Raw genomic sequence first — 23,536 nt, forward strand, 5'->3', positions numbered from 1 at the left:
AGCATGGTAAATCACACTTTTGTACCCACCTATCAAGATGTACAGTGCTGCAGTGGGGCCAGATGGAGGATAAAGTTAATCCATCTGTCTTATTGTAGTGAATGGCTCTTTTGGTCGTCTGAATCCCATTTTTTTAGGGCTTCAGGCTGAAACCCAGACGTGTTAGAAATGTGATATCAACCTGGCCCTAAAGGCATATTGTGGGTTCTGGCAGCTGAGACCCCAAAAGCAAGTCCCTATCTAATTCCAGCAGTTTCATATATACTTGCCAACTTCTAGGAAGTTACAGCAGAGTATTTCTGAGAAGCAATATATCATTAATGCCTGAGGCAGGCTGTGCAAGAAGTTTTTGATGTTTATCCCACTGGTTTATGTAGACAGTGCCCCCCAATCTAATGCATTTAAATCCTAATTAGTGTATATGACTCTTATAATCGCACAACCAAAATAATTATTGACCCCAGACCTGGCGAGGAGGATCCTTTTAAAGCCCTTGGACCAGATGGGCAGCTGTAGTGCAACATAGGCAGGCAGCGTTGATCAAGCAGCTTTATTCAGTTGGAACAGCAGAGACTGTCGTGACATGACGGCAGCTGGTATTGTAGAATTATAATCTACAGTTGTGGCCAAAAGTATTGACACCCTTGCAATTCTGTCAGATAATACTCATTTTCTTCCTGAAAATGATTGCAACCACAAATTCTTTGGTATTATTATCTTCGTTTAATTTGTCTTAAATGAAAAAACACGAAAGAGAATGAAGCAAAAAGCAAAACATTGATCATTTCACACAAAACTCCAAAAATAGGCCAGCCAAAAGTATTGGCACCCTCAGCCTAATACTTGGTTGCACAACCTTTAGCCAAAATAACTGCAACCAACCGCTTCCGGTAACCATCAATGAGTTTCTTACAATGCTCTGCTGGAATTTTAGACCATTCTTCTTTGGCAAACTGCTCCAGGTCCCTGATATTTGAAGGGTGCCTTCTCCAAACTGCCATTTTTAGATCTCTCCACAGGTGTTCTATGGGATTCAGGTCTGGACTCATTGCTGGCCACCTTAGAAGTCTCCAGTGCTTTCTCTCAAACCATTTTCTAGTGCTTTTTGAAGTGTGCTTTGGGTCATTGTCCTGCTGGAAGACCCATGACCTCTGAGGGAGACCCAGCTTTCTCACACTGGGCCCTACATTATGCTGCAAAATTTGTTGGTAGTCTTCAGACTTCATAATGCCATGCACACGGTCAAGCAGTCCAGTGCCAGAGGCAGCAAAGCAACCCCAAAACATCAGGGAACCTACGCCATGTTTGACTGTAGGGACCGTGTTCTTTTCTTTGAATGCCTCTTTTTTTCCTGTAAACTCTATGTTGATGCCTTTGCCCAAAAAGCTCTACTTTTGTCTCATCTGACCAGAGAACATTCTTCCAAAACGTTTTAGGCTTTTTCAGGTAAGTTTTGGCAAACTCCAGCCTAGCTCTTTTATGTCTCGGGGTAAGAAGTGGGGTTTTCCTGGGTCTCCTACCATACAGTCCCTTTTCATTCAGACACCGACGGATAGTACGGGTTGACACTGTTGTACCCTCAGACTGCAGGGCAGCTTGAACTTGTTTGGATGTTAGTCGAGGTTCTTAATCCAACATCCGCACAATCTTGCGTTGAAATCTCTTGTCAATTTTTCTTTTCCGTCCACATGTAGGGAGGTTAGCCACAGTGCCATGGGCTTTAAACTTCTTGATGACACTGCGCACGGTAGACACAGGAACATTCAGGTCTTTGGAGATGGACTTGTAGCCTTGAGATTGCTCATGCTTCCTCACAATTTGGTTTCTCAAGTCCTCAGACAGTTCTTTGGTCTTCTTTCTTTTCTCCATGCTCAATGTGGTACACACAAGGACACAGGACAGAGGTTGAGTCAACTTTAATCCATGTCAACCGGCTGCAAGTGTGCTTTAGTTATTGCCAACACCTGTTAGGTGCCACAGGTAACACAGGTCTTGTTAATTACACAAATTAGAGAATCATCACGTGATTTTTCGAACAGTGCCAATACTTTTGTCCACCCCCTTTTTTATGTTTGGTGTGGAATTAAATCCAATTTGGCTTTAGGACAATTCTTTTTTTGTTTTTTTTCATTTAAGACAAATTAAATGAAGATAATAATAGCAAAGAATTTGTGTTTGCAATCATTTTTAGGAAGAAACTGAGTATTATCTGACAGAATTGCAGGGGTGTCAATACTTTTGGCCACAACTGTATGTATGAGAAGGGTGGACTCAGCAATGACAAACCAGGGTAGCAGAGAGAAGTTGCGTAGAAAGTTCTGGAGCAGAGTGGGTCCAGCAAAATAGCAGCGTTCACTAATTGTGGAGAAAGCAGGGTAGCAAAATTGAGCTGTACCAGAGCACAAATGGTCCAGCGAAGTAGCAGAGTTCATGCCACAAAGTAGCATAGCTAAGTATGCAGTCCAGTATTGCAGAGTTGAGTTTGCAGCAGATTCCAATAATTCAGAGCTGGCATAGTGACGTAGCAGAGCTGGGAATGTCAGGCGGTTCAAGATTAAGTAGCTTTTCACAGCGGCAATGAGGATGCCAACTACCTGAATACTCAGGCGGCTTAAAGCTTGAGAGAGTGAACTTAGAGGTGCCACAACAACATGACACAACAAGGAACAGAGAGGAGAAGGACGCAGCAGATGACACTGGAACCAGACACCCAGGAAACATGACAACTCTTCCAGGGATCCAGGAAGTCAGATTTTGCCTCGGGACTCAAAAGCTTAACGTTACTTCTTTGCCTCCGAATAATCAATCAATAAATCAATGGAAGTTATAGAACTGGACTTACATGTTGCCTTTATGGCTGCACATGGATGATAATCTCTCTATTGCAAATAGGGCCTGGAACCTGTTAGTCCTCACATCTAGATTGTGGTCCTAGCTGTTGGTGTCAATATGAATCCCTTGTGAAAACTCACTTTAAAGAGGTTTTTCTGCTAAAAGCTTTTGTCATAGGAGGGGATTCTGAACCCTACAGATTCCAAAGACCACTGTGTGAATGGATGAGCGATGGAGGACATGGATGTGAATGGACCAGTGCACATCCGCTCTAGTCACACCTATGACTTGGACAAACCCCATTCTTGGGATCAGTAGAGTTCGCAACTGTCTGCAGCAGTCATACATTTATCTAATAAACACGGGAGAAATGTATTTTTTGGGAAATCCTTGCAGTGAAAGAAAAAAAGTAATGGAGATTTGAGGGCTCCAGTTGCATTGCCATGTACTGTTTATGGGACCTCAGTTGCTTTTTCTATAGCCCCCGATACTTCTGTATAAAATGGGACACAAGAAGTCCAGCTGGACCATTACCAACACCTCGGGTTCTCTAACATTCAACGTCATCCAGTTACGTCAGACACAAAGGGAAGCTCATCCTAATAATATTCTATCTGGAAATTGCAAGTGAAAGTAGTAAAAAATGAATTAAAAATGTGTGTGTATATATAAATACATATACTTTTTTTTTCTTAAATCAACTTGTCTGTACATTTCTGACACACTGGCAATGCTTCTTATTTTTATGATTGGTTTTGAAGATTATTCTCTTATTTCTGTTTATGAAACAGGATCTAGAATTGGACGGTGACGAGCAAACCTCGGCGCATGACGCTCCAGAACGAGCACCTGATGGTGTCCAGACAGAACATGAGAGACTTTCAAAGGACCTTCAGCCTCATATCACAGCATACCAGCAGGAGGCGCTAGGGATTTTCTCACAAATTTCACATATTTTGGGAGATGAGCTATTGCAAGAAAAAACTCTGGAAAAGCTCGGTGCCAAGTTTAAGGTAATATATATATATATGTTCTCCACTGTGATATCTTACACTGCGCCAACTGTGTCCATTCTGACATAAATGATGCTTTGCTGGATGCCACAGTAAAGGGTCATAACGAATAAGAGTTTGAGTCTGGCCAATTATATGTAATTAGCCTTGGCTTTTATTGAAAATTCCCTTTAAAGAGGACCTGTCACCTTCCATAAATATATGTACCGTACTTTTTTACCTAGTGTAAATCACACTGTTCTCCTGTATCCGGCGATGTTTTTCTTTTGTTCCTGCTCCTCTCCGTCCCTGAGATATGGCCCCTTCTTCTCTGGCATGTAAGTCTAGTCTTTTTATCCCAGAGGGTGTGGTTCTCTATAAGAATCCTAAAGTGTTGACAACCACGCCCACTTGGATATTAAGACTATATTTTTAGACAATAAATAAGAGGCCATATCTCGGGAACGGAGAGGCGCAGGAACAAAAGAAAAACAACGCCGGATTCAAGAGAACAGCGGCATTTACACCAGGCATGACAACTACCTATTTATGTAATATATAACACAGGTCCTGTTTACATCAAAATCAACCGTACATGGTTTAGGTTTACAAATCGTAATTTGATTGAAGAAATGGGCACATCTAATAATTATCTGTTGTGAGACATATACACGAAGGCTGACGGGCACCACCCAACAATCCTATGAGGACGACAAATCAATTATGCTCAAAAAAGTGTGCTCCATTAGAGAAGCAAGAGGAGCATGTGGGCAATATAAGAGACTCCACTAAAACTCTTTCTTGAAACCAGACAAAACATTGAAAACTGTGGGTTCGTCATAAAAGAAACTCTCCAAAGTTGATAGAATAAATTATCAAGATCCATGACTATAAATTAAAACGTATATACAGATCCAAAGTAGGAATATTCTAAGAGTGAAAAGTTTAAGTGCACAATAGCCAAAATAATAAAAATATGCTAAAACTAAATACCGTAGTCTGAAGTTCAAAAAGCTAAAGTGCACTGTGCATGTGCAGTAAAAGCCTGAATGGGCTTTTTGGCAGATCCCTCATCAGATTACACAATGCAAACTAGATATTTTATTAAATAGATGTATTTGACCTTATGACACTTAGGTACTTAGTTTGTATTGTACTATTGTTTTTGTGACTGCAAAATCGTGATATTAAAAATTAGCATTTTTATTCATCCAGCTATAGAATGAGAGAGCCCTAGTAAATTCAGTCTTTTCCTAACCACCCACCCATCCAGTCTGACTGACAGTGGCAGCTTGTACTGAGCAGTGAGAGATTCAACAGCAGTAAGAGGGACACTGAGGAGAATCAGCAAGAGGTTGAAGTAAAAGTGAGGATATGTCTGTCAGGATAGGTAGGGGTAGGTAGATATCCAAGAGCAGCAAGGAGGAGGAACACTGAGAATGTGTCAGACAGGCTACATGGGCCAAGATTCTGCAGGGAAAGGGAGAAAGAACACATAAGATATGTTAGACTTGGTGGGCAGAGTTTCAGCATCCATGGAGGAAGAACATTGAGGATTTGTCAGTCAAATTAGCTGGACAGAGATTCAGCAGCAGGGAAGAGGAACACTTAGGGTATGTCAGTCAGGCTAGCTGGGCAGAGATTCAGTAGTAGCAGGGAAGAGGGACACTGAGGGTATGTCAGTCTAGCTGAGCAGAGATTCAGCAGCAGAGAAGAGGAACACTGAGGGTATGGCGGGGTAGCTGGGCAGAGATTCAGTAGTAGCAGGGAAGAGGAACACTGAGGGTATGTCAGGCTAGCTGAGCAGAGATTCAGTTGTAGCAGGGAAGAGGAACACTGAGGGTATGTCAGGCTAACTGAGCAGAGATTCAGCAGCAGAGAAGAGGAACACTGAGGGTATGGCGGGGTAGCTGGGCAGAGATTCAGTAGTAGCAGGGAAGAGGAACACTGAGGGTATGTCAGGCTAGCTGAGCTGAGATTCAGTAGTAGCAGGGAAGAGGAACACTGAGGGTATGTCAGGCTAGCTGAGCAGAGATTCAGTAGTAGCAGGGAAGAGGAACACTGAGCGTATGTCAGGCTAGCTGGGCAGAGATTCAGTATTAGCAGGGAAGAGGAACACTGAGGGTATGTCAGGCTAGCTGAGCAGAGATTCAGTAGTAGCAGGGAAGAGGACCACTGAGGGTATGTCAGGCTAGCTGAGCAGAGATTCAGTAGTAGCAGGGAAGAGGGCCACTGAGGGTATGTCAGGCTAACTGAGCAGAGATTCAGTAGTAGCAGGGAAGAGGAACACTGAACGTATGTCAAGCTAGCTGAGCAGCGATTCAGTAGTAGCAGGGAAGAGGACCACTGAGGGTATGTCAGGCTAGCTGAGCAGAGATTCAGTAGTAGCAGGGAAGAGGAACACTGAGGATATGTCAGGCTAGCTGAGCAGAGATTCAGTATTAGCAGGGAAGAGGAACACTGAACGTATGTCAAGCTAGGTGGGAATAGATGCAGCTAAAGCCAGGAGGAGGAACACTAAGTAGATGCCAGTTAGACTAGGCTGATTCTAAAACCATTCTATAATTTCAAAGTAAGTACATCATTCACATCAGGTCTAAAAGATCTACTTAAAGATACAAGCAAAGACATGCAATACAAGGAATATGCAAATCTATCAAAAAGACAAATATGCAAATGAAAAATTAGTGAATACTTACAATATGCCAACAGGCAGAAATGAGGAGGAAGATGAGGTTATCACAGCAGAGTAGAATGTCCCATATGAATCGCCTCTTAAAATGTCGGCTTTATCATGCTGCTGTTGTATACACATAACCACTACTAGACAAAACGTGACCTGGATGAATGTGAGCTTACATGAATATAGCAATCACCCGAAATCACATTGAAAAATGATCATCTAGAGAGGCCTTCAAATAAAATAGCGAGTATACAATTTTAGGATGAAACTGAAAATCTTTCAGAGGGAGTCTGGTCTGTATAAAGGGGGTTGTTTTTTGAGAAGTTTTGCTGCACCCTGTCCAGACAGCTGATCAGGAGACTTATTACTGGGTATTAGAGAAAACCTACAATTTCTTGCAATTGTATATCCTAATATCACAATATGGTATAATATGACCCTTCCACATGTAACATCCTTCCTTCTGTTTTTAACTCATAAGCTGACAAATATTGGATGAAGTAAGTAGTGTCAGTGGAGCCGTCATCACCTTGGTTAACATTTCATACAGCTTGTTTTGTTGTTTTTGTTTCTTTCCAAGTACCACATCCACATCCAAAAAATGTTCCAAAGAATATCCCATCACTGCTAAGCAAACGCGCCTGAACATAAAGCCCTGTGACTTGTTACCTGCTTTTTGAGTTTTTCACTTTTAATGAAATATATTGATTCTGATGCTCTCCAAATGTTGATCGAAGTCATTTTTAGAAATTAATTGATGGAAGCTTTTTCTTGAGTTTTTCCTATAAGATGGTCATTGTAATCATACATTTAATTAGTAAACATTACTTTTTGCAACAGTGGGATCTAAAATGTTTTCAGAATTTTTGTACTTTTTTTCAGATTTTTTTTGTTTATTTTTCAGCTTATGTTTGTTAAGGAAGATCCAAAAATGCAACCAGAAATGAACCCACAAGATTTATACGTAGAGGATCTGAAGAAGAACATCAAAAAGTTTTCCATAAAACCTATCATATTAAATGTGATGGAATTAGAGCAGGAAATTGAAGAGATAGAGGTAAATTATATTATTAGTTTATAATGTCTGTTACCTCCACTGTTTTAGTATAATATAAAGCAAAGCTGTCCATACATGCTAGTTCTTAGCCAAACTATTGTTCAGTTGACAATCATCTCTCCTAGCTCACTAATATATAGAAACACAAGTTTGGTAATGTTCCATTTTTTGTAGCTTGCTTATTCTGCCCTCCCTGAGACCTTAGATACTTTCTCCCTTTTCCACTGTTGATCTGAAATTGGCTTAAGTCGCCATAAGGCTCGGGCAATTGATTCTGTGCATTAAGCAAGATGTATGATCCAAATATTCTGTGTATGCAAATAGTCCTGGATGTGGGAGTAATCAATACAATAATAGCATTTACGACTAACCAAAAAAAGTGGAAGCATAACTAGGAAGTGTCCTGACCGTCGAGACAGCAAGATTTTTACTATTAATTGGTTTAATACCATAACCTTAAATGCTATGGACTCCTTTAGCATGAAGAAAATTATTTTTAAATACATGTTGGTGTTTACCTTTGTTAATATAATTGTAATAAAGTTTGTCTGCAATTCTCACTTCTTCATTAAATTTCACACCCGCTGATATGTGGTTTGCAGTCTGATCTAAGTTTCAGATTTTACTCTTGTTGGAGTGTGTCTTCCAGTAATATAGGCTGGATGTGAAATCTATGTGTCTCTCATAGTAATACATACTGGATGTAAGGGTTTGTGTGTATCCAGGGTACCGCTGTCTTCATTAGCTTTTATATCAGCACATCTACTATCCTGCACTTATTTCCTGTTTATGTTCTTTTGTCCTTTTTATATCCTATTTTCTCTTCTCTCCCAGAGCCTATAGATTCTTTCTCCCCTCTCTACTGGAGCTCTGTGTACAACCTGCTCCCTTCTGCTTTCTCTAACTGTGGGAGAAGGGAGGGTAAGCTGTCAGAACCAGTAGTGGTGATTGATTTGTATTAGTTTGGCAAAAGCATTCAAACAAGGACTAACAGAAAACTCGAATGTCAAAATTTATTTCTCTTCCGATCTACCATTTAGTGAGGAGTGACATTTTACTTTATGCCTAAGGCCACACAAAAACTACAATCATCACTGTGTACAGAAGTATTTCTCAGTTTACAATACAATAACTGTCTTTAAAGGGGTCGGGAGTCACTGCTGCATGTGGATGTAGATTGTGAGCCTCAGTGGGGACAGTGATGACAATTAGTGATGAGCGAGTATACTTGTTGCTCGGGTTTTCCCGAGCACGCTCAGGTGATCTCCGAGTATTTGCTAGTGTTCGGAGATTTAGTTTTCATCACCTCAGCTGAATGATTTACAGCTACTAGACAGGCTGAGTACATGTGGAGGTTGCCTGGTTGCTAGGAAATCCCCACATGTACTCAGGCTGGCTAGTAGCTGTAAATCATTCAGCTGCGGCGATGAAAACGTAATCTCCGAACACTAACAAATATTCGGAGATCACCCAAGCGTGCTCGGGAAAACCCAAGCAACGAGTATACTCGCTCATCACTAATGGCAATATATGTAAAGCGCTGCTGACTTATTGGCTCTATATAAGAAAAGCATAATAATAAATAAATAGACTATAACATGTGAAAAATACCTGCAGGGTGTCCAATATTTGCTTTGGCTATTGTTCCGGCTGGCGTGTAGCAGCATTTCTCACCAATCATTGCACAGATAAAGGGCACTATACAATCTGTTTAAGTAAGAAATTAATTTCTAAATCTTGTCTGTTTTTTTTAGAAGATTTGTAAGGATATTCCGGAAGAACATGATTCTTGGTTACAATTGGAGACACGAGATGAAAATGCCCAAAGTTCTGACCATGAAGATCTCCGGATGACACTGCTGGCACTAAAAACTGAAAAGCAAAAACTTCTTGAAGAATCTATGAACTTTCAAGATGCTCTAAGTGCAGCCAGACGGACATACCAAATGCTGACCAAAGAGAAGGAAAATCTAAAAATGTAAGACTCCAAATCCTAATTTATCCATTTTATTGAATAGATTTGGCTTTTATTCAACAGGCTTTAGCCTGGGCAGGAGAATGGTTGATTGCATATTCATGTAATGTGAAATACAAGTGACATTACATATTTATCACTGTGAGACAAATCTACAATTTGGTATCTTCAAGCTTTTTAGAAAAAGCAGAAAATGGAGCTGCAAGAAAGCACCAAAGATTCATGTCACACGTGTAATTTAAAGGGTTGGTCCGGTTTATAAAACTCTTTTTCATATAAACTTTTAGGGAATTTAGAGTTAATATTGGGGGTCAGGATCCTCATCTTTTGCCCAGGGTGAAGGACAGTTGCAAGGAGTTTCTCTTACTCTGGAAGACCTGTCCTGTCTTTCATTATGTAGATACCCATTTGAGTTGAGTGACTAATGTGCAATTCTTACTTTCTCCTGTGGAGGCACTGCAGGGAAATGAAAGACTTTAGAATTACAGCTAACTGCTGGCAGACCCATCAGAGGGGCATTTTCCGATTAATTTGTTATAAGGCGACCAAACTTATAAGTAAGAATTATCCAAAACAGAGAATGCTTTTGAACGGGCCGTCCACTATGTTAAAGAACATTCTAAATGGGCTCAGGGTAATGGGAAAATAATAATAAATAGGTCAATATTAACTTACCAGACCAGCATCGCTCCTTTCTACTCTGCACTGTATTACCCGCAGTTTTCCTGACTTCTCCTTCCAGTGGGAGTGTCACGTGGCCGCTGCAGATAATTAGTGGCCGCTGTAGTCACCACAATTCATTCAAGCTGGAAGAAAGCTTGTTTTAAGAATGTGTAGACAAGATGTTACGATGTGTGAGTTAGCGACCCTGCACCTTCTATAAATCAATGCAAAGGGGTTCTCAACTTATTTTGAGGAAACTCAAAACAATAGAAGTCTTCTGCCACTGTGGTGACGTTACATGCAATATAAAGTCTTTGGGTGAATTTACCATAGTTAGTTAACGGACACGTTTATACACCTGGCTCCTTGACACCGTAATGGTCAAGCATATCATATGCAACTTGTGCATGACACAGGGAGCCCATAGGTAAGAGCCCACTGCCACCCTAAGTGCAGCTTCACATGTGTATTTATCTAAGCTAATGAATTATGGTGGATTCTTAGAGAGCATAAGAGTGAAGTGCATCATGATAAACTATCAGAGAGCTAGGTGTCACCATATTGTTGAACCAAAAACACATGGGCTACTTGCACAGTGGACATGCAGGATGGAACAGCTTGGTGGTGTGAACAGGTTTCTACAGACTTGTTCACTGTGCAAGTAGCCCATGTGTTTTTGGTTCTATAATTGTTCTCTTGTTTCTACAAGACTGGGGAGTCCACCACTCCTCTGTGGGCCATTTGCACTAAAGCAGTTCCATCCTGCATGTCCACATGGATATTTTCTCTCTGAACCCTGCTTATACAGGTACTATACAGATGATCAGGTTTTTAAATACATCAGATAGGGATTATATGCATTAGATAGGACTGCTCTATTATGGGTATACCTTGGCGATTGGTGGAGCAGCTTAATATACATTTTTTTGCAAAAAAACGTATTAACTAAATACCCTGTATTTTTTTCATTTTTTGACTTGAACTTGCTCATTTACTGTGACTTCTTTACAACAGAGTATTTTTGACCTTGCTGTGCTCTTTTTGTGTCCACATATTGTTCTTGCACAAGGGCACAAGGGACCATGGACACCGATATGGACAAAACTGTTGACCCCAATCTGCCAGACAGATCCATAATTATCAAAAAATGAGAAAGTCCTGACAAAACAAATCCAGCTGCCTAGTTATAAGAGGGCCATAGTAATGTTATGTATGTTTTTTGTTTTATTGAAATTCTTTTATGATAGGGTTCTATTTGACTCCAGTCATCTTTCTCTTTCAGGTCATCTGCTGAAAGTCACCAAAGTCATCTGGATAAATTGAAGCATTTCGTTGACAAACTAGCAAAAGGAAAAAAAACCTTAACGGTGTTGAAAACGCTGCAGTCAAAACTTGGGGTCTGCAGGATAATATGCAAAGACAAGGAGGAAAAAGATGTAGATATCAGTCAACTTGAAGCCTTCTGGGAACAACTAGAAGACAGCGTTCACAGAGAACTAGACCGACTCGTAAAAGAAGCTGCGGAATTTCAGTTTCTTCAGCAGAAAGTTGACGACCTGCAAAGTATCATTGGTGTCACACAAGACTTGCTTGATCAACCAACTCCTTCTCCAGAAGACCTAGTGAAATCCTCTTTACTTCTCACGGCAGATGTAGAAGCCATCAAACATTTGATTTCCTTATTAAGGAACGCCTGTGACTCGCAAATTAAGAGATCTTGGGGAGGCAATGAGCCTAAAATTCTGGAAAGCTCATTGGAAAAGCTGCAAAGTTCTTTAGAAAGTTTAGAAGAAAGAGTGAAGGACCAACAGTTGACTCGATGTCAAACACCAGATGCCTTGCTAGATCAATACTCGTTTCTGAAACCTTTATATGACTCACACATAAGGATCAAGAAATTGCAAAATAAGATGACGTTTGATCAGTCAATTGCTCTTTTTCCAGAAGATGTAGAGCAGCAGATCACAACTTCTAAAAACTTGCATCAAGAAATTTTGGACAGAGATTCTGCTGTCAACTCTGTTATTGAGGAGTCAAAACACATATTACAAGGGATCGATCCAGCCGTGTACAAAGATATGTGCTCATTTTTCCAACAATTGCAGGAATTATATCAGGAACAGATTATACAATCAGTTGACCGATTACAAAAGCTCGAATCCGGGCTGGAAAGGAGGAGAGCACTTTTTTCGGAAATTGAAAAGCTGAAAGAATTACTGCATTGTCTAGAAAAAGAAGCAACTCCGGTGAAAAGAGGAATATTTACTGCGGCTGAGTTATGTGAACAGCTAAATTGCCTGAAGGCCAAGACTACGGAGTTGGAGAAAATTGAAGGTCTTGTCTTGACACTTCTTGGGAACAGCCAAAGCTATCATAGGGAACTTAAAATTTCTGAGCAGTTATATTTAAATGACATATTAAGAAGCCTTAAGTCCATAGCAAGAAGAATTCGGACATTAGAAGAAAATAAGTTTTTGCAGACTGAAAAATTGCTAAGAATTTCTAACAAGTTTCAAGAAAGAACAACTTCTCTTAGTCGGGAATTGAGCTCATTGCAGCCTATTGAACCCATGATTCATGATGAGGCTGAAATTCAAGACGGGGAAGGTTTTGAAAAGAAATTTCAAGTTTCCCAAAATGCCGCCTCATCATCTCAAGTTCTCTTGTCGGAGATATTACGGTATAAGGACTTGTTTGAAGATAGCGGACTTTACTGGGATGGTTTAACTGTTGATAATCTACGGAACAAATGTCTACATTTCCCGATGCAGAAAAGCGGTCACTATGGTCATTACGAACCTGTAAAAGAACGATACGAAGAGCTTTTAGAAGAAGCCAAAGTGATGAGTTTTTCAGTACAAAGACAAGCTTCGGCCCTAAGAACTCATTTTGACATTATAGAGGCTCAAGTTTTATGTAAAAAAACAATGAAAATTAAAATATTGGTCGCTGAAGCGCTGAGCTTGTTACACGAGAAACATGATGGCCATGATGTTTTCCATGATGAAGAGCTCACCGTAAGAGTCCTAGCTGAAAGTATGGATCAATTACACCAGTCTCTCAGTCAGTTGATAACTTTTTTTCTCACAATGGAAAAAAGTTTTCAGTATCGGCTGGAACAAACTTTGGGCAATTTACGAAAAATGAATCAAGGTCTTATGCAGCCATGTGCAGTTAATTTGGACAGCTATGAGCTCCAAGAGCAACTTCTAAGGCTTGAAGCTCTGGATGAACTATGCAAATCTGAATTAAAGGCCGCAAGGGCCAATTCTTCTCAGGCATCTACAGATGAACTGATTGGGCAATTTAACGAAGTAGAGGACATCGGAAAACAAGTCAGTCACACCATCGCTCAGCATAGTGTAAGTTTGTTTCTATATATTTTGTGTGCCTGATTTAGTAGTGATTCGGGATCCATAGGGTGCATCGGGTTTTTTGTACTTATTGTATATATGCATTGTCAAGCACCTAAGCATGCTCAGACATACTATACTGGTCCATACTATAGTTGCCAGTTGTCCCAGATTTCTCACAACCCTTACTTCAAAAGGGACAGTTTGGTTTATGTTAACCTTGCCCAAAAGTTGACATTCCAAGATGGAGCAGGGCCCCTGTGAAAGTCCATTATATGGGTCCTTTGCAGTCCACTCTGGTAATGTACAATTCCACCTGTTATAGAGATAGTAGTAGACCCCCTTACTTCTTGGGTCCCTATGTGGCTGCATAAGATACGCCAATTATATGTCCGCCCCCGATCAATCCATGGTGCATTTTCTTACTTTACCTGCACGTTGTGTAAGATGAAAGACTTGGTAGTCCAAGACTAAGATGGTGCATGGTGGTTTGATATGTTTTTTGGCTATTTCTTTGCGTTCCTGAGCTAGTGTTACTTAAAATGTGGATAAATACTATAACTCTGCACTATGGTACTTGTTGAATGTGAAGGTACAGTACCTTATAGTGGTGCACAGAGTGCCCACATCTCCTTGGTACAGGGCTGCAGCATGTCCATGAGTCTTTATTATTAAATTATCTCCCAAATAATTTACATTTATGTGCCGTTTTTTCTTTGCTATTACCAGAACTGAAATTGCATATCGTTAAATTCAAAATAGGGTCCCAATCCATTGGTCAAATCTGGAGATGGTGTGAAGCATTTGGCTTTACAGTTTTGCCATTTTTTAATTCATTTTGTGTATTTTGTATTGATCATTGAGTCTCATTTAAGAAAGGACCATCATAATGTTGGCTTTATTTTATCAGACCACTGTTGAGAAAACGTTCAGCATCTTCCAAGATCTTCAGCAAACCCTTACCAAACTTACAGAACTTTTCAGACAACATGAAGAAACACTGCTAGAAAATCCAGTGGATTTTAGTGATGGAGAGGATCAGGTGACCATCCTTAATTCGGAAAGAGAAAGAATAAATATTGCTCTGTCGGAAATCCATAATCTCATGAAGCAGCTGAAGTGCAATTGTAATAGACAGGATCAAGAAAAACTGGATGGCCTGGAGAATCAGATCTCCGGAAAGAATGCGGTATTGGCTGAGATGTTCAAAAGAAAACATTCCGAGTTGGCCAGGTTTGTATCATCACAGGAGGATATACTCTAATGATGTAGATAGCATAGAGGCATCACATTTAGAGGGCGGTGAGAACCTATGATTGGCTCTCCTCTCCAAAGATCTTACTATGTTTGGAAATAGAGGGGTGGGTGATCAACCCAAGGAGTTGGCGGATCAAACCAGTAGTAAGTTCTCCCATTCCTGGTGGCTACAGGTAACTTGGCATTGTGATAAAAATTAGGATAATAAACATAAACAGCCTATCCAGTTTATTAAACATCATAAACCGCATCACCAAGAGTTCATTATTTACAACGGAACACATTAACCACCGACAGTGTGTTCCAATGGCAGCTATGTCTCTGCCCGTAACCCCCCTTATCTGGAGTTACCTTACAGGAGCTCCAACTCCACACACTGACTCCTGTCAGTCCTGGTTCCCAGGGAAAATCTACCTCACTGGGATCACCGTCCTTGTGACCAGAGCACCTCAGATAGTCCAGACCCGCAGTAGGTACTGTAGCTTCCCCAACACAGTAGCCGTCCCAGGCTCTGCAGATACGGCCTCTCCATGCACTATTCAGGAAGTCCAGTCCCAGGCACTTCCAACTCACAGGCCATCAGTCCATGGCCTCAGAATATACTTAATTTTTGATATCGGTCTTAAGTTTTTTTAAATTTCACATCATGACCTTTGTTACAATGTTGAGCTATGGAACTTGTGATATTTTAGTTATAAAGCAAGTAGAGGATACGTTGAGATAAGCGGTAAAAGTTTAGCAATATGTTTTAAGCACGATGAGCAGGTGTCCAAGCTACACAGTGCTCAAATAACATTTCTTTAAAGGAAATGTTCAATCCGAAAAATAACCTTTTTGTTAAAAAGATTTTGTGTTGCATATATTTTAAGTATTTATTTTTCAAATAATGATCTTTGTTAAAAAACTAAATGTAGTAATCTTGCACTCTTCTCAACGGCTTATTATCATCAGAGGCAAGATTGCAATGACTGATAAAACCTCTATACACTGCTGATAACACAGGATCCACCAATCATAATAGGTGATAACACAGGATCCACCAATCACAATAGGCGATGTCACAGCTGACCCTGTGCAATGACCTTTGCACACGCACATTAGGTGCTTTAATACAAAAGATAGGATCAGTGTCTGTTCATTGCTGTTAATGTACATGTGAATTTCCTGAAACAGGAAGTGTAAATCTAAAAAGCCATAATAACAACAAGTTTGAAAATTTGTATTATTTCCAAATAGTTTTTTTTAATAATGATCGTGAAATGGAAAAAATATTACTAAAAAATTGTAAAAAATACACATTGCACAAAAACCTGATTCTAACAGTAGGTCATTTTCTGATAAGCCATTTCATTTAAAGAGAACCTGTCACCTGTACATGCAGTTTTATCTGTCCCTATTGATAAATCCCATTGGGACTCACAGCAGTCCTGAGAACGGGGCAGATCCGGCGTGTAAATGGTGGGGAGGTTGAGTATACACATTTCTATTTCTTTCATTCTCTATGGGACTGCCTGAAAATTGTAACAGTAACATAGAGATTAAAAAGAGCGGAGGTGTGCATGTTTAACATCCACTCCATTCAGAGGACTTTCTCAATATCAGCGGTGGTCTTGGCGGTTGGGTCCCCAGCGATCAATAAGTTAGCCCCTATTCTATCAATTTTGGGGAAGACGTAAATACTTGTTTTAACCCTTTTAATCATTTAGCCCCTTAACAACCGCCAATATGCCTTTTAACGGCAACAATTAATGGTACTTATTCCTCAGTGCTGCTTTTTAAAGGCGCTAAGAAATAAGTGTATAGCACCCCTAGTGTCGTAATTTCTCCAGGGTCTCAGCTACCGGCGGTAGCTGAGACCCCAGAGAACATGATTTGGGTTGTGTTTTTACAAACCCAAGTGTTGCAGTCGCTGTTATTAACAGAATAATGGCGACCGAAAAAAAAAAGTCAGATTTCCAATTTAATTTCTATCTCCTCTGATGTGATCGCACATCGGAGGAGAGAGAAATGGGATACCCCTTCGGTACCTCCAGTGTCCCTGCATTCCCCCGTGAAGTCCCCCTACCACTGGTGTCTTCTTCCAGGAAGAAAATGGCGGGCACATGCATAGTGCGCCCGCCGAGATCTGCCGGCCAGCACCAAGCCACAATAGGACATTTTTCCTATTGGTTCATTTTGATCACTGTGATAGACCCTATCACCGTGATCTAAATTAAAAAAAAAAGTAAATCAAACCCCCTCTATCACTCCCTTAGTTAGGTAAAAATAATAAAGTAAAAAAAATGTATTTATTTCCCCTTTTCCATTAGTGTTAGGGTTGGGCAAAAGTTAGGGTTGGGCTAAAGTTAGGGTTGGGGCTAGGGTTAGGATTGGGCTAAAGTTAGACTTGGGTTAAAGTTAGGGTTGGGCTAAAATTAGGGTTGGGTTAGGGTTGTGGTTATGGTTGGATTACAGTTAGTGTTGGAATTAGGGTTAGGGGTGTGTCAGAGTTAGGTTTGTGGATAGGGTTGGGATTAGGGTTAGGGGTGTGTTTGGGTGAGGGTTGTGGTTAGGGTTGGGATTAGGGTTAGGGGTGTGTTGGGGTTAGGGTTCTAGTTAGAATTGGGGGGTTCCACTGTTTAGGTACATCAGGGGGTCTTCAAATGCGACATGGCGCCACCATTGATTCCAGCCAATTTTGCGTTCAAAATGTCAAACAGTGCTCCATCCCTTCTGAGCCCTGCCATGCACCCAAGCGGTGGCTTTCCCCCACAAACGGGGTATTGGCGTACTCAGGTGAAATTGCACAACAAATTTTGTGGTCTATTTTCTCTCGATACCCTGTGAAAATAAAAATTGTGCTGATGTAAAGTAGACAAGTGGGAAATGTTATTTATTAACTATTTTGTGTGACACTAATCTCTGATTTAAGGGTACAAAAATTAAAAGTTTGAAAATTGCAAAATGTTCCAAATTTTTGCCAAATTGCCATTTTTTTCATAAATAAACGCAAGTTATGTGGAAGAAATTTTACCACTAATATGATCTACACTATGTCACAAAAAAACAAACTCAGTATCAGTGGGATTGAAGCATTCTAGAGCTTTAAAGGGAACCTGTCACCCCCAAAATCGATGGTGAGGTAAGCTCACCATCAGCAGGGGCTTATTTACAGCATTCTGTAATGCTGTAGATAAGCCCCCGATGTAACCTGAAAGAGGAGAAAAAGAGGTTAGATTATACTCACCCAGGGACGGTCCCACTGCTGTCCGGTCAAATGGACAGCAGCCTCTCTGACCTTTCCGGCGCCTGCGCACTGCAGTACTTTGCTCTGCCCTCAACAGGGCAGACAAAGTATGCCTGCGCCGGAGCCGCGGCGTGAAGACCAGAAGAGGATGTCATGGAATGAAGATGGGAGGCGCTGTTCCGGACCTGAGACACCCATCGGAGAAGGACCGCCCCTGGGTGAGTATAATCTAACCTCTTTTTCTCCTCTTTCAGGTAACATCGGCGGCTTATCTACAGCATTACAGAATGCTGTAGATAAGCCCCTGATGACGGTGAGCTTACTTCACCATCGATTTGGGAGGTGACAGGTTCTCTTTAACCTCATAAAGTGACAGTGGTCAGAATTGTAAAAATTGGCCTGGTCATTAAGTACCAAATGGGCTCTGTCACTAAGGGGATAATTCCCTGCTCTTTCTATGCTTAGATGTCCAGGGAGCGGTTGCATTCAGAATTCTATTCAAAGCTGTCCGCATCCCCCCCCCCCAGAACATCCACACTAGGGCTGCACCATTATTTCATAAATCCCCCACTTACCCCAATGTTGTAACATATGCCTGTATTTCTCCTACGCCTCATTGCGGGACACAGGACCATGGGTGTTATGCTGCTTGCCACTAGGAGGACACTAAGTAAACACAAAGAATTAACTGCTCCTCTGCAGTATACACCCCTTGACTGGCCAGTAATGACCCAGTTCTTGCTTAGTGTCTGTAAGAGGCACTTGGGTCTGTTCTCAGTCCCTACCGTTTTTTTTTTGTTTTTTTTCTGTAAATTTTAATTTTTTAATTAACGGAGTGAAGGGGGCGACGGATTCCTTTTCAGGGTCCGCTCTCCCCCTAACCATCAACAGGCGAGCACGGCGAGTATACCTCCCCGTACCTCTCCTGCGACGACTGGGGCATGCCTAATCTACGCTAGGGCGACGGTTCCTATACGGTCCCGATCTCCCCCCATAAGATGGCGAGCACATAGAGTATACCTCTTATGTGCATCTCCCGGGCTCCTCCGCACTCAAGCCCTCACTTCGGCGTCATGTAGTTCCCACAGTAGCCGTAAGTCCCCTGCGGCAGGAACATCTGAAGACGCACAGGCACTCTCCATCCCCCGGCATAGGGAGGATCGATTGAGCTGCAGGCATCCCTCCTCGGTGAGTAGTACCCTTGCTCACGCTGCCTGCGTGGGAAGGTGTGGTCCGGGTCCCTGGGGAGAGGTACCACTGGCTAGACAGTTAGGCGCGGCCGCCGGTGCGTTCCGCCGGCCGGCTCCATAAATTTAGTCCCCGGCTTCTTCAGCCGGACTAGGCCGCAGTTAAAATTCCCGCCCAGCGCCGAAGCCCCCGCCCACTACTCAGGCAGTTCTCGCTCTGAACGAGAAGAGCCCTGCAAATCTCGGGCACCATCTTGGGACTCCACTTCTGCGGGGAAATCAGCCAAAAATGCTACCTTCCCTCTCTTCCTCCCCAGGGACACCAGCACAGGACCGTGGGTAAGCTGCTCCACTCCATAGGGAAAAGCTTAACCCCTTCTCTGCACCCATAGCCCTGCTATCGCAGTTTATTGGAGAATAGACATACACTATGTCTCAATCTAAGGAGGCAAAAAGGGGCAATAAAAAGCACACTGTGTTTTTTGCTTCATGTGCCACTTGCAATTCTGCGTTGCCACATGCCCACAATACCCCTCTGTGTCAGAACTGTGACCCGGCCTGTGCGCAGCCGCCTTCTGCCTCCACCAACCCCGTCGACTCTAACCCTCCTGAGTGGGCTGCTTCCTTGTCACGTTCAATGGATTCTTTGGTCAAGGCATTGGACTCCTTCCGGGGATCCTCCCTAAGCCAGAACTCCCCTCCGTCGACTGCGACGGAATCTGGCGTCGGTACGGGGCTGTCCGACCACAGGGGGGTGTACTGTACTACGGGAATCTCGGGGTTCCAGGAAAAGAACCCATCCCTCGTTCCCCATACACACTCAAGCTTCAGCATCTGCAAGCTCATCTTCTCGCTCCTCCTCCCCCGAGGGTCGCAGCGTACATGACTCGGAATACGAGTCGGAGGAATCTTTAACCCAAGAATCCTCGATCGGTCAGGAGACACTTGACTCCCTCATTGAGGTAGTCAACAAAACACTAATGGTGGACGAGGAATCTATATCCACTCAGGAACACGTCGTGTCTTTTAAAAAGACTAAACGCGTCCAAAAGATATTTGCTAATCACCCTGAGTTTCAGGACATTGTCCAAAAACACAGGGAACACCCGGATAAGCGATTTATGGCTCAAAAAGCCACGGAAGTTAAATATCCTTTCTCCAAGGACCTGATGAAGGAGTTGCTTCTCTCTCCTTCTGTGGATCCTGCCGTATCGCGACTCGCTTCCAAAACAGTCCTATCTCTGTCCGACGGTTCATCAGTCAAAAACCCTTCTGACCGTCAAATTGACTACCTGGCTGGCTCAGTCTTTGAGGCCTCAGGAGCAGCACTCCTTCCATCCTTTGCTGCTACCTGGGTGGCTAAGGCAATGGTTGCCTGGGCAGAGGTGTTAACCTCTACCGTCCATGGCAGTAATCTTCCCCCAGAGGCGGCCAGCTCAGGCCGGAGACTTTGTAGTTAATGCTTCCATAGATGCGGCTAATTACGCAGCGCAAGTGGCTGCAAACACAATCTCCATCAGGAGGGCCTTGTGGCTCCGCGATTGGCGAGCAGATTCTGCTTCTAAAAAGTCGCTGACTTCTTTACCTTACCAAGCTGGCCGTTTATTTGGGGAGAAACTAGACCAAATCATTTCTGACGCTACCGGAGGGAAGAGTAAATTTCTTCCTCAGCAAAAACCTGCCCGGCCCTTTTGGAATCAACAACAGTTTCGATTCCGATCCTTTCGTAACAACTCCAGTTGGTCATCCACTTCCCCTGGTTCGGGACGGCGGGAAAACAGAAATACCCAGGTCTCATACAGACCTAACCGTTCCTGGAAACCCAGACCGAGACCTTCTGGCCCTAAGGCATCCACATCCCTTAAACCTTCTACACAATGACTCATCGACGTGTCCGGGAGACACCGACAAAGTAGGCGGACATCTTCTTTCGTTCTGTCAAAATTGGCTCTTGGTCGTTCACGACGAGTGGGTCAGAGAGCTCGTGTCCTCCGGATACAAAATTGAGTTTTCTTCTATCCCCCCTCCACGCTTCTTCCAGTCCTCTCCCCCCAAATCAAGAGTGTCACATCTTCTTCAAGCCATACAGGCGCTTCAAAGGGACGATGTCATCGTGGTCCCAAAGAAGGACTGGACTCTACGGCCCATACTGGACCTCAAGCTGCTAAACAAGTTCGTACGGGTCCGACACTTCCGGATGGACTCGCGCCGTTCCGTTGTCGTGTCCCTGGAAAAAGGAGAGTTCCTTGCATCCATAGACATCAAGGATGCTTATCTACACATCCCGATTTATCCCTCTCATCAGCAGTTCCTGCGCTTCGCAGTCCAGGACAAACATTTCCAGTTTGTGGCCTTGCCCTTCGGACTCGCCACTGCCCCCAGAGTCTTCACGAAGGTCATGGCAGCTGTCATGGCCATTCGTCACGCTCGGGGAGTGGTAGTTCTTCCGAATCTGGACGACCTATTAATCAAGGGTCCGTCCCATTCTGCCTGCGAGGAGTCTGTAAGTATCACCGTGGATTCTCTTTCTCGCCTGGGTTGAAAAATCAACTTCGAGAAAGCATCTCCAATGCCGGCTCAGCAAAGCTGCTTCCTGGGCATGATTTTGGACTCTTCCCGCGGGTTAGTCATTCTCCCTCCAGAGAAAGTCTAGTCCTTACAACAGAGAGCGCGCAAGCTCTCCCGCCCAGTCCTTCACTCCATTCGCTTCACAATGCGCATCCTCGGGAAAATGGTTGCGGCGATGGAAGCCGTTCCGTTTGTGCAGTTCCATCTCCATCCCCTGCAACAGGCGCTGCTGTTAGCCTGGGACAGGAGTCTGTTCTCCCTCAACCGTCGTTTTCGCCTGTCCCCACAGGTCAGGCAGACCCTCAGGTGGTGGACGCTACTGTCCTCCCTGAACCAAGGGAAGTCCTTTCTCCCAGTGCGTTGGTTAGTGGTGACCACCGATGCCAGCCTTTTGGGCTGGGGCGCAGTTTTCAATCACCACAACGCACAGGGTCCTTAGTCCACATGAGAGTCGCATCTTCCAATCAATATCTTGGAGATTCGAGAGATCACACTTGCCTTACGAAATTTTCACCACCTTCTCGCAGGCCATCCCATCAGAATCCAATCCGACAACACCACAGTCATGGCGTATATCAACCGGCAAGGCAGAACTCGCAGCAGGGCAGCCATGCTCGAAGTCTCCCACATCCTACGCTGGGCCGAGACCAATCATTCGCTCATCTTGGCGATCCACATATCGGGTGTGAAAATTGAAAAGCGGACTTCCTCAGTCGCCAAGGTCTTGCCTCGGGTGAGTGGTCCCTCCATCCGAAAGTCTTCCAGCAGATTTGTCTTCGCTGGGGGACGCCGGATGTGGATCTCATGGCCTCAAGACTAAACAACCAGGTTCCCCAGTTCATTGCTGGATCCCGTGATCCTTGCGCCATCGGACCGGACGCTCTGGTTCTATCGTGGCATCGGACTGGCCGCGCCGAACATGGTACGCGGAACTCGTCCAAATGGTCGCCGATGTCCCCTGGCGGCTTACAGATCGCATGGATCTTCTCTCACAGGGCCCGATTTGCCACCAGAACTCCGGGGCCCTGTCTTTGACGGCGTGGCCGTTGAATCCTGGATTTAAGCCCAAGCCGAATTCTCTCCAGGGGTTTCTTCTACCATCATTCGTGCTAGGAAACCGGTATCCATGCGCATTTATCATCGCACCTGGCGCATCTTCTTTTCATGATGCAATGCCCATGGACATTCTCCTCTGGTGTTTTCCATTCCGTCCATTCTGGAGTTCCTCCAATCAGGTTTAGAGTCAGACCTTGCCCTAGGCTCGCTCAAGGGACAAGTGTCCGCATTGTCAGTTCTATTCCAACGAAAGATCGCTTCCAGACTGCTGGTTAAGACATTCATTCAAGGAGTCTCCCGGGTGGTCCCTCCCTATAGAATGCCTTTGGCTTCATGGGATCTTAACTTGGTTCTCTGAGTTCTTCAGGAGGCCCCTTTCGAACCATTGCAGGACATCTCTCTCACCCTCTTTCATGGAAGGTGGTCTTTCTAGTGGCGACTACGTCAATCAGGAGAGTTTCTGAGTTGGCGGCTCTCTTGCCGACCACCTTGTCTGATTTTTCACCCAGACAAGGCAGTTTTGAGAACCTCTCTCTCTTTCCTACCTAAAGTCGTCTCCTCTTTTCATCTAAATGAGGACATTGTATTGCCATCATTCTGTTCGGCACCAACCCATCATATCGAGAAAGCTCACCATACTCTGGATGTAGTTAGAGCTCTTCGGCGGTACATCTCCCGCACGGCTCC

At 43.3% G+C, this 23,536-nt stretch overlaps 1 protein-coding gene across 4 annotated transcripts in view; it reads left to right on the forward strand.

Moving 5' to 3' along the window:
• The window catches only part of SYNE2 (spectrin repeat containing nuclear envelope protein 2), a 395,759-nt gene that overhangs the window by 205,306 nt on the left and 166,917 nt on the right, over positions 1 to 23,536 (forward strand). For 3 of the 4 annotated variants that reach the window (XM_069733882.1, XM_069733900.1, XM_069733908.1), the window contains 5 exons: positions 3,624 to 3,845; positions 7,412 to 7,564; positions 9,319 to 9,542; positions 11,485 to 13,564; positions 14,466 to 14,788. In XM_069733882.1, the coding sequence (XP_069589983.1) occupies positions 3,624 to 3,845; positions 7,412 to 7,564; positions 9,319 to 9,542; positions 11,485 to 13,564; positions 14,466 to 14,788 (3,002 nt within the window). The remainder of the gene's footprint in view (positions 1 to 3,623; positions 3,846 to 7,411; positions 7,565 to 9,318; positions 9,543 to 11,484; positions 13,565 to 14,465; positions 14,789 to 23,536) is intronic. The other variant, XM_069733891.1, reaches the window with a different exon arrangement.

Source organism: Ranitomeya imitator, chromosome 1 (assembly GCF_032444005.1).
Source record: "Ranitomeya imitator isolate aRanImi1 chromosome 1, aRanImi1.pri, whole genome shotgun sequence".
NCBI classification, from domain to species: domain Eukaryota; kingdom Metazoa; phylum Chordata; class Amphibia; order Anura; family Dendrobatidae; genus Ranitomeya; species Ranitomeya imitator.